The sequence below is a fragment of the Perissodus microlepis genome, chromosome 15 (assembly GCF_051167445.1).
Source record: "Perissodus microlepis isolate ML-2025 ecotype Zambia chromosome 15, ASM5116744v1, whole genome shotgun sequence".
Lineage (NCBI taxonomy): Eukaryota > Metazoa > Chordata > Actinopteri > Cichliformes > Cichlidae > Perissodus > Perissodus microlepis.
Window position 1 is genome coordinate 7,695,159 of NC_140475.1, and position 12,342 is coordinate 7,707,500.

At 38.4% G+C, this 12,342-nt stretch overlaps 1 protein-coding gene across 1 annotated transcript in view; it reads left to right on the forward strand.

The window, feature by feature from the left end:
• nbas (NBAS subunit of NRZ tethering complex) overlaps window positions 1-12,342 on the forward strand; it is a 187,215-nt gene that overhangs the window by 129,929 nt on the left and 44,944 nt on the right. The window contains exons 47-49 of the mRNA XM_084954225.1: window positions 1,691-1,893; window positions 5,662-5,751; window positions 7,909-8,092. Coding sequence (XP_084810351.1) covers window positions 1,691-1,893; window positions 5,662-5,751; window positions 7,909-8,092 — 477 coding nt within the window. The remainder of the gene's footprint in view (window positions 1-1,690; window positions 1,894-5,661; window positions 5,752-7,908; window positions 8,093-12,342) is intronic.

The window sequence follows — 12,342 nt, forward strand, 5'->3', positions numbered from 1 at the left end:
TTACAACTAATTAAAATATGGATATCTTTAGAAGTGCATTATTTTTCAAAACTTATTCTGAAGGAGTTATTTATTTGGTCATTAAAGTAGTAGTAAAAACAATATGCTGAAACTCATGAAGCATGTTTTTATATTAGGTGCACTTACTAACTGCTAGTACAGTCCCGTATTGGACACCATGTGTGAAAGGAGGAAAGTATCAGCAATTAAATAACCTTCAGCTTCAGGCAACTCCAAAGACCTTGTCAGCCTTATCCTCTGGCATTTGTGCTCGTAGCGTTTAGCTGAAAAGTCAGATAGGGGTGTAAAATGTAATAACCAGAGGCATGTGACCATGCATTAATAGAGCCAAAAACCTGATAATGACACTCACACATTGAAAATGTCTGCATGTGACACAGAAGAGTAAATGGTAATATACAGTGCCAGGAAAAGCATTTGCCCTCTTTCTGATGTCTTAGTTTTTTGCATATTTGTCACACTTAAGCTTTAATATTAGACACAGATATCTGATTAAATGCAAAATGCTGTTTTAAAATTTTCATTTATTAAGGAAAACGGTTATCCAAACCTACTTTGGCCTACTGTATGTGGAAAAAAATAATTGACTCCTAAACCTAATAAGTGGTGGTGCCACCCTTGGCAACACTATCGCCACCATGTTGGACTGGTGGGTGTTTTTTTTTTTAATAAAATGCTGTATTACTTTTAGATGTAACGGGACTCAAACCTCCCAAAAGTTGTCTCATCAGTCCACAGAATATTTTCATATAGATGTGTTTTTCTTTGGTAATTGTGAGACGAGCCTTTCTGTTCTTTTCGGTCAGCAGTAGTTTTCGTCTTGAAATTCTCCCATGGATGCGTTTTTGGCCAGTCTCTTTCTTATTGAAGAGTCATGAACTCTGACCTTAACTAATGTAAGTTAGGGCTGCAGTTGTTCTGTTGGAGATGTTGTTCTGGGTTCTTTTGTGACCTCCTGGATGGGTCATCAATGCACTCTGAGTAATTTTGGTAGGCGGGCCACTCCTGGGAAGATTCACTACTGTTCCAAGTTTTCTCCGTTTGTGGATATTGATGTCAGTATTTTGTTTCTCAGTTGTCTCTTTAGATCATGGCATGATGTGTTCCTCTGATAAAGTGGTGAAAGTCATCTCATCTTTACTTCTGAAAGAAATGGCCTGTCTGATTTTGTTTATTTTTATTTAAATCATTAATCATTTTACTGCCAGGGTTCCAGTTGTGAGATGCGTTGGTGGCAAGTTTTCTAGTAATATTTTGGCCCTATCCTAACATTTTAGACCTGAGTGTTTATCTTAAGAAGAACACATTCCTTAGCTTTAACATTTCATATTTTGTTTTTACCCAGCTTTAAATTTGCAAATTATTACATTCTGTTTTTCAAAAGAGGTTATGATTGAGAACCTAACTAAATACATTTTGTACTTCCTACGACATGTACTTCCTTGATCTCTGACAATTTTGTGCACTTTTTTCACAGTGCCTTTTTTCCCCTTAAGAACTCTTTCTGTCATCTCATTAATATTAGTTTGTCTTTAATGTCTTAATATTTTATGGCCCCTAAAAAGACTGTGATCTTGTACATTGAGATTAAGTCTACTACCTCAGTCTTTAATCATTATTTTTAACATCGTGTTTCGCTACTTTTTTCCATGTTTTGTTCCTGTTCTAGGAGCAGCTGCGGGCCTACAGTCAACTTTACGATTTGTCCCGTTCTGAGAGGTCAAAAGTCTGCGAGTTAGCAGTCACTATGGCAACTGATGGACAGCCCCTGGAGCAGATTGGAGAGCTTCTGCGCGTCACTGTTGGATCCTTAGACCTGTCTCTCAAAAGTGTCCTTCACGATGCTGTGGAGAGAGTAGTCGCTGCACTCAGGTATTTTATTTTCGATGTCAAGGTTCTTGATGTTCTACAGTATATGCAAAAAAACTCTGAGGTTTCAAGTGCTGTCAATACCCATGTACATACTGAGATAGTTTGCAAAGATATGCACTGCCAAATGTTAGTTAATCTGCTTTTAGTAACTTCCCAACAATGCCCCTACATGCACAATGACAGAGAATCTTGAATCTTGAAATATGCATAATTTTGAGAAATACAGCTTTTTCTTTCTGGTAGCACTTTCTGTAATGGCTTGGTAATAACATGTTAATAATGGATTAATGTTTGATAAGCAGTTTGTTAATAAAGAGGCATTAACTAAGTAAATGCAATATGCAATTACCAAATTAACAACCAAGTAGCAGCTTGTTATTACTAATGTAATAAGAGACCACAAATGGTAGTAATGTAGACATTTAAAAGGACCAATGAGGCAAAATGACTAGTGCAACAATGTAATAATCTTAATTATTAACTCTATTAACACATAAATATTACTGTTTTTACAGAACTGTAATATAAAGCGCTACTCACTTTTTTGCCAAAAGGTGGATGAGCCATGAAGCTGTAATCATGAGGTGAGCAGCTTAGTTTAAAGCTGAAAGCAGGGGAAAACTTGTAATCTGGGATTCATAAAAAAAAAATACAAAACCACAGCTTTCAGAGTTCTCCATCTCAAGACATCCATACGTTGGTAACTCTGGTCCTCCTCTTAAAACATTTTTAGCTAAAGCTCTTTTTCAATAGAAAAAACACACACGCATAAAAAACCTGAAAAGTTGCCTTCAGCTGAATGCTCTGGACTGCACTCTGCCATTTCACTTTCACCATGCTGTAAGGGAGCTCATTCTGTAGTCTCTTTATAAATGCAGAGAGTGCTAAGACCTTCAAAGGCAGGGGTTTAGAAGCACCAGCATCCACAGTTGGCTGCATTGGCTGCCAATTGTGACCATTTCTCCACTATATATAAATATATATGTGTGTGTGTGTGTGTGTATATGTATGTATATATGTGTGTATATGTATATATATGTCTATATATATGTGTGTGTGTGTGTATATATATATATCTATATCTATATATATATATATATATATAGATATAGATAGATATATATATATTTTTTTTTATTATTTACTTATTTATTTATTTTTTGAGAAAAGGGTGTCAATAGCATTCAGAGACCAGTTGATCAAATCCATAATTCTCTTTAGGTTTTAGAAACAGACTGTGAGAGAGTAGAACTAAGCAGGGAAGATAAGGGAGAGGCGAAAAAGTGCGTCCGCCTCCTCCGAGAGCCAAAAGGATCTCATACAGAAACCTGTACAAAGAGATCAAACCGCTACACACCTCTTACTGCAATCAAATTCTTTACCACAGCCTAGCTAAAATAGCAAAAATAAACAAATAAATAAACAATATATAAATCTCAAGCTTCAATTCAAGTCAAAAAAATTCTCCGCCTGATGTCTGAAGCTAGTGATTATTTTTGTGGTTGTAAATCATAGATTGTGTTGCACAATGCTAGACCCCCTGTTAGTCCCAAGTTGTTCAGAAAATTGTTAATATTAGGACAGTGTTGAAAAATTACAGTTGTACAGTAGTCTTGTGTGCTGTGTGCTATCAAACATACCACCAGCTGTGACAAGCACAATAAAGGAAGGAGGAAAATTTAAGATGTCAGGTTGCTACGTGTGGCTCCCTTTTGTGCTAATTTAATCTTTTTTTCACATTCGCTGTTGCGCCTTGCCAAACAACATTATCATCTACACGTAGCCCTTTCATTATCTGTCAGTGCAGATTGTATAGAAAAATTTATGTATTTTTATAAAGCGAAGTGTCTACATTCAGCTCAAAAGCAGGCTTTTAAACATACTGTGCGCCACCTGCTGACACCACCTACGACCTGATCTTTGTTGGTTGTTATCTGAAAATATGCTGTATATATATCTGTCCACTTTGGGCTGAGCATGTTGGTGGGAAGAACACTGTCAAAACAAATGCCTGAAGTGTTGAACTGAATCTGCAGTAGCTGCCTGTGGGAGTTGGGCTCACCGTCTTTTATTGGTGTTTTCCTGCTCCCAGAATTCAAAAGGAAGGCAGAGATGATTCACCAAGATGTGTCTGCAGATGTGCTAGATGTAAGGGCCGCGGTAAACACTTTGTATAACATTGTATAACATCCAACGAATACATGTATATGTTTGTTACTTAGTTTCTTGAGAAGAAGTGAGCTAAAACCCATTATAGAGAGTTGTTTTGATTTAACATACTGGAAGATGATTTTTTTTTAATGATTTTCCTTTTTGCTCAGACAGGCAGACCAGCGAGCAGGGTTTAACTGACAAAACCAGATATCATCAGGCCATCTGATTGGCTTGATAAATGAGTATCACCCGCTGTGATTATAATCCTGCCTCATTTCCAGCTTTTTTTTATAGCTGCTCAATGGTGCATGCTTCAGATAAATGGCACCTGAATCTGCAGACACACACACATCCACAGGCACTCACACACATATTTGTATTTGTATAGACTTGGAGGTCATTATCCCTAATGAACACACACGCATACACACTTTATTGCGTGCACATGTTCTTCCCTTTTCTCTGATTCATTATCTTTTTTATAATTAATGCAGCCTGATACAGCTGTTCCCCTCCAGATCTCACTCTGCTCCCATACACACACACACACACACACACACACACACACAGAGTCTGGGTGTGTGTGTCAGGTGCAAGACTGCACACAGAGAGAGCCCTATTTATTCTCTGGGGGTTTTCTTTGCCTTGAACACGTCACTCCGTGTTCTTACATTATGAATATCCCTTTATGCGTCGACTGCGTGTGGCTGCGAGCGTGCGTGTCCGTAGTTTCGGGGCTTTCTTGAAGCATTGTGTTTGGCAGTTATGAATGAGGCGGTCTTGTTTTTGGCTCTCTCAAAGCCTTGAGTCTGGTACAGCAGGCATACCTGAGCCTCACACTAATAGCCGTCTTTTGTATCTGTCATAACTGCTTTGTTTGTGTGTGTTTAAATTCAAAATGTAAGTAGTGAAATCCAATAAAGAAAATGCTGCGTCATCTTTCCACTTCTTGCCCAGATCATCTGTATGTTGTGTGCGTATAAAGCGTGTGTGTGTGTGTGCGTAGGCAGTTATATGTATTGGCCGGGGCATACGTTCGTTTGTGTATGTGTATGGATACAATTCCAGCAGAAAAGTGGAAGTGAGTCGGGGGAAATCACCTTTTTTCCCTCCCCCTTTGTTTCTTTCTTTCGTTGTGAAAAATGGCCTGTGAACATATGGTGCACACACACATATACAGCAGCACCCAGAGCCACTCTACAAATGCACTAATGATGTACCTTCTTAAGCTTACCTACTATTATGTGGATTTAAACCTCATCTCATTACGCCTCTTTTTATCATCTTTAAATTATTAAAATTAACGCGTTCTTGTAAATTTCCACCGGGCTCGATGAGCTTGTCACATTGGAGATGGCTATTAATGGGGTTTTTTCTGTTTCATCTTGTCTGTAAGACTTGAAATAATTTTATGATGGTTAATTTAACAAAGGTTCACTACCTTCAAACAATTAATTGCCGCCAGACACATTTTTAACTAACACCGTCCCTGAGAAGGAAGCCTTTGATTTTTTTTTTTTAAGTTGCTGTCCCTTGACATTGTGCTAATTTGAAAATCTTATCTTAATTAGCTGATTATGTAAGATGATCGTGGTGATGTGGTTTGTTTTTCAGTGGAGACCCATGCGCCCTGACAAATTACCCACAACCCCTCAGGGTCCTGGAGGCCATGGTGACTGCTGTGCACAACAGTGTGCAGAGTGGGTAGGTTACATCATCTCATACAACATACTTACAGTGACCCATTCTCTGATTTCCTTTGTAGTCCCTAAACTAAACTGTCCTCACACAGCCAATGTCAGAGCACTTAATCGCTTGTATTTTGAGTTTTATGTAAATCAACTAAGCCTTAAAGATTTTCTTCAGCTTTTGTCACCCTCTCTTTGCACTCTGCATCTTTTCAGTTCTATTCAAGGGCTGAAATTAACACCTGCTGAGTGTTAAATATCAGTTAAATGTCTGATAAATAAATGAAGATAAATTGACAAAAGGCACCTGGCAGCCTGTCTTGTAGCTCTTTTTGACGATGAAAACATTTTGGCAGCATCTATTGTACCCTGGTCAGCTTTTTCATGACCAAAAGACAAACAAGGCACATGAAAACAATGGATCTGTGACAAAAGAACTTTAAATGACTGCATCATAGTGCAGTCATGCCCACTGCATTACTTTGGAAAATGTGAAATTTCAAAGAAGAATGGCATAAATAGTAGATCTTTAACTTCTTCTTACTGACAAAGACATAACATATAGCCTGTTACATGCTAGAGTTCGTAACAGATAACCTAAACTATTTGTTTTTATTGTTGGTATTCTATTCAATGTAATAACCAAAGATAAACATATGGAGCTACCCACTATAGCAAACTCTTTTTTCCCAGATTCCCTTCCTGACCCAAACCCAAAGTGAATTTCCGGCTGGAAACCTCCGCTTGCCAAGCAAAAGTGTTAACCACTACACCATTGGAGGAACCTTTAAATTCACAGACATTTGCTGTTTTTCATAATTAATGATAAAGTCCTTAATTGTTTTGAAAATGTCCTTATTACTACACAAGCGTTTACGTCATATAAAGTGGAAGAATTGAGATATATTGTTAAAATTTCCCATTTTACTGTTAAGTCATCTCAGTAGTAATGGTAATTTTATTTATATAGCACATTTCATTACATGTGATAGGTGAAATCCGCAAAGTAGTCAACTTTATTTTTTTACAATTATTATAGATGTTTTAAGGCTGTAAAACCCCTCACTACACACTTTATACATTTTTCTCAGACAAGTATGAACATTTTCACACTTTTCTCTCTTGTTTAAAGACCCTCAAAGTTCAAACCTTCGTAGAAAAATAAGTCGGTATTATAGAATGAAACCAAAGATCAAACCCTGTTTTCAGGGTGGTAACATGGGAATAGAGCAGCTGCGAGAGAATTCAACATTAACCTCCTAGGACTTGGCGTCCACATATGTGGACATCACATTTTGGGTTATTTAGACCAAAATACTCAATTTTGCTCAACATGGGCCTGATTTCTACTTACGAGGACATTATACTGCTACTGTTCTATCAAAATTTGAAACAAATATCCTCATATGTGGCTCTTATTTTTCTTTAAAAAAAAAAAAAAGGTTAAAGAAAATCTGGTAATTCTTTGTTTTTACATTAATTGGGCCTCAACATCCCCAAATATCAAGGAGAAATTAAAAATGCATGTCGTGGAAGAGTTTGGGTCTTAGGAGGTTAATGAATCAACGGTACGGAAGTAGGGGAAGCAAGAAGAATGAGTTGAGTAAAGTTTGACGTATCTGACTGTTTTGTTTCGCTTAATGTGCTTCATAATGCGGCGTGCCTTATGGTCCGAAAAATACGGTAACTTCTACCTTCCTTTAGCATGTCCAGAAGTCCAACTTTTTGTGCGACGGTTAGCATCGTCCTCTGCCTTTTGGGTGCTACCACAGGTGTCTTTGACGGTGCAAAACGTTTCGTCGACATTGTTGTGTTTGTTGGGGAGAAAACTTACACAGATACAGCACTTCAGAGTCACATTGCTAGCGATCGAAGATTTATGTAAATTTGACAACTTTGACACAACATGACTGTAGCTATAGTTGAATCATTTAGTTTGTAAAAAAACCCAACAGAATAACATACTCAGTTTCCTACAGCTCAGTTTAACGTCCTCAAATCTTTGTGCAATCTGTCTAACAGGCAATTTCTTGTTTCTTGAATGAAACAAAAAAACTACTTGGTAACATTTAGACATCTTAGTGTGAACTCTACACCTTGTCTCTCAATCTCTGTCTCTTTATCTGTACCTCACTTTGCCTGCTGTCAACCTCCCTCTCAAATCCTTCTGCAGTGACAGTACCGTCACTTCAGATGACCTCCTGGCTTGGCTGCGTCCATTCTGCGGTGACGCATCTCTTCCCGTTCGGCCTCGCATCGACGTGCTGCAAATTCTGGAGAGTAACTTCAGCCTCGGAGACAGTGACGTTCGTCTTCTGCTGCTTTACAGGACTCAGGCTGTTCTCAGGGACAGAGAGGTAATGTTACTGATGCTCTCACACGTGTTTGAAGTTATGAAGATTTAACCCTCATGCTAACAAAGTGAGAAATATACTTTACTTGACAAACAAAGTGCTCTACAGAAGCACATGGAAAACTATCTACAGATGGGTAGAGAGGTCTGAATTTCCTGTTGTCCATGCTTGTACAAAAGAAAATAGAAGCAGAGAAGATAAAAAGGAAAATGGAAAGAGAAGAGAATCATTAGTGTGAAGACATACAAAAACGAATGTGTTAATTTTAATAGCACCATCAAAAAATAGTATTAAATGGTTGTGATCATACAAAAAAACTTGAATATAACCTCTCTGGGATTATTCTCGTTTATGATGGACTCAGACAGTTGGAAAAATCTACAGCCTCCAACCTAAAGACCACAGGGAGTCGTTTTCAGTAGGCACATGGCATGGATAACTTGCACAGCTTCATATCCAAGTTTTGGAGCAATACACTGTCGTCCAGAAAACTGTCTTGCTCATTTCAGCAATGCTCTGCTAGACAACATTTTGCATTTTGCAAATCATTAAATTATATTTTTAATTACATTTGACACAACTTTGTTTTCTCTCTTTTTTTAAAAAAAAAAAAAGAAACCAGGATGTCACATTTAGTGTAAAATAAAGTAGCTGCATTCTAAAAGATGTCAGTGTAAGAAAAGTGCCTCAGTTTCTTGACAACATGAACACATGTCAGTGGAATCTACTTAACTTTGAATGTGTGGAAACAAGTTCTTAGATGTAATTAGAGATAAAAACTATGAGTCTGAAGCTTGTAACCCACAGTGGGTTTTGCACAAGCTCCTACAACCAGGTGTTAAAAATCATACTAAGGGATAAATGTTTAGATTTGAAATAACTGCATAAATATATGTGAGTATTACTAATCCGTATGTGTCATTTGCATATTTGCAGTAGTATGTAACATATGTATGTATGTATGTGTGTGGCTGTGGCTCTCCCCTCCTCCCTCCCTGGTATAGCAGACAGCTGACTTGCTAGTCACTAAGTTATTTGACTGACTAATTAATGGCCCAAGCTGGATATTTAGTGTGTAAATGTATGCAGGCAGCCTTGGGCCATTGTCAGCGCAGGTAGACAGGTGTGTGGGCCCGGACTCTTTAACTAATTAGGTGAACTCCTAACATTTGGCAGGTTCTGATGAAATATACACACACACACAGGCAGACACACGTGTGCACACTTAACAGAGCATACATGCAAGGGATCTGTTAATTAATCTTGTAAAAGAAGTCACGTTGTAAGAACCAGACTCATTTCAGATGAAGTGCCACTTTCTCTCATCTCTCCCTAAGGCAACCAAAAGGCCTTTAAGTGTGAGAGTGGGGTTCTTGTAGCCAAATGTCTGTTTTAACTTTGATTATTCAAGATTTTTGACTGTTGAAAATGCTTTTTGTGTTTTCACATCTGTACTGACACTCTCGTCCAAACGCATGCACAACAACGCGCACTCACTCTTTTATTTATTACATTTTGCCTTAATAATTGTAGCAACTTTTCATTGTGTCAGCTGCTCGACTGGAAGCAGTTGCACATTAATCATGTTGGCTAGGCCGGTACCACCCGTAAGCAGAGCTGGCACTGACAGCAGGAAGCTGCCCCAAGGCCACGCCGGAGACTTTGTTGTGCCCCACTCTGACCTTATCATGCTGGCTTACAGCCCGAAAGGGAGAAAAAGTGTAGGAAAAGGGGAGAAGTGGTGTTCGCTTAGAAGAAATAAAAAAAAAAGTCAGATTCTGACAAAGGTGACAGGGGAGGAAAAAGGAAGGAAAAAAGTTGGTAATGTTCCCCCTCTCCTCCCTGGTTCCTTAACTAATCAGCGCAGCTCCTTCTTAAAAGCATCCCACAGACTACATATTCATAGAAAAATGCCACATCTATAATACATACTAGTATATACCCAGCCCTCCTGTGTCATATGCACATATTACTCAGATAGACATGCAAAAGGGTTGCCTGCTGTGATTTCCATGACAACCACGGTCTCGAGCCACAGTTTGAATCGAACTGAAAGCACTAGTATGTTTCTGTAATGCTTCCTTTTCAGCTTCTGTGTGTTTGCTGTTCTGACAAAGATATCTGGATGACACTGTTTTCAGTGATCAAAGCACAGTCTGTCTCACACACACACACACACACAGTCTTTGTTTGTCCTTCAAGCTCGAGCCCTGGGAGCTTGAGGGCTCCTGTGCAGCATCTTTGCGCTTTTGCGGTTGGTATTTCTCGAGCTACTCTTGTTCCTTCTTCCTTCTTCTTCTTGCTATTACTTGGTATTGCTCTATCCGTATTTTTCACAGTAGAACATAGAAAAATTGTATCTACCTCTGCTTTACAAACAGCCTGTAAATGGCTGGGAACTAAGGAGACCAGTTTCGGGACTTTTTTAAAGCAATGCTGCCCCATTCTTGGCTGATATAGATTTCTAGCTCCTCAACAGTCCTGGGTCGTCTTCTCAAATGTATCATTTCATGCTGCTCCAAATGTTTTCAGTTGGTGGAAGGTTTAGAGTGCAGGCAGGCCATTTCGTCACCGTTCTTTTTGAGCACTGATGATGCCTTTCAGATGTGTAAGCTGCCACCTCTATAGGTACTAATGCACTCACACACCATCAGAAATGCAGGCTTTTAAACTAAGCAATGATACCAATCCAGATGTTCCCCCTCTACTTTAGTCTGGAGGACACAGGATCCATGTTTTCCAAAAATAATTTCAGAATTCCACATTTCCTAAGTGTCTTTTCATGAGTTTTGGCCCAGAACAACTGTGCCATTTCTGGATCATGTATGGATTCTTCTTTGTGTGACAGAGCTTTAATGTGCATTGTATGTATAGGCCTTTTTGATTTTAATTTATGAAAAGTCACTGATGTTTCAAGAGGGTCACAAAGCTTATTTGTTCTTCTGTTATTATAAGTAATTTTTAATTATAAAGTAATTTCATGAATGAGGACGCAACAATGAAAAGTCCACTGTTCATAACAAATTGGATTACTGTTTCATACGACATGGTGCAAATTGATTCAGTGAATTTTATCAATGGGTTACAGATATTGACCTGGACTAGTAAAATAAACATAAATAAATCGATGAAAAATATATCAAAATGTATGTTAATGAGGTTTTGGAGCAAAGATGATAAAGTCATGGATACAAATGATAATGAAAGGTTATTGTTGGTCTGCTGTTACGCATTATAATTGTATTGTGGATCATCAGTCCTGTCAAACTGACTGCTAACCTTTTGGTGGAAGGGGCAAGCTGAAAGAAACTTAATTTCAGTCATTAATACCAGCTCACAATGCAATTCCTTTGGTTGTAGACAGCTTCCAGGCTTTTAGCATGAAGAATCTAAATCAGAGAGCCAGGCGTTGCCTGAAGGTAAACTGAATAAACAAAACCACAGATTAAACAAATGAGATATAATATGCTAATCAGCGAGCTTTAGAAGATACTAGAAGCTGGATTTTGTTGAATTTAGTCAAATTGATTAACCGCTTCTCGCTCTGAAAGTAGATGTTTGCAAAGACATGAATCGCACATTACTTTGGCATGTTGGAAGTTTTTTAAGTTATAAACTGTAAAATTTTAGTTACTGTTCTAAATTGTGCTAATAGGTCAGAGCTTGTCCAGTATATACTATTTGCGGACAGTAGTTACTTAAAGACCATTCAGTCAAAGGGACTTGTTGAAGGCAGCTGTCCACTGGGGTGGTTTCCTTATGAACTATACTTTTTTTAGTCAAAGGAGCTTGCAAAGAAAAGCGTCTGGACTTCTTTAAGTTACTTGAAGACGTTTCACCTCTCATCCGAGAAGCTTCTTCAGTTCTAAGGTCAAATGGTGGAGAGTCCCAGATATAAACCTAGTGGGAGTATCCCCCCACAGAGGGACAAAAGGACCCCCTGGTGATCCTCTAATCGCCTGAGCCAAGGTCTTCAAGTAACTTAAAGAAGTCCAGACACTTTTCTTTGCAAGCTCCTTTGACTACGATGACCTGGATGACTGAGAACCTTCACAGATATACTTTTTTTTAGTGCCTTTCAGACAGCCAGTAGAAACACTGATATGATGTATTAGCCAACTAAGAGCTAGGCAGCAAGCATAACCAGCTGGAGGATATCGGTGATCGTGATAACAACAGAATTGCAGGGGGGATGTGTGGTTGAAAGTACCTGTTTTTTGCTCTTTTAAAGTATAGTAAATAACATTGCAAGT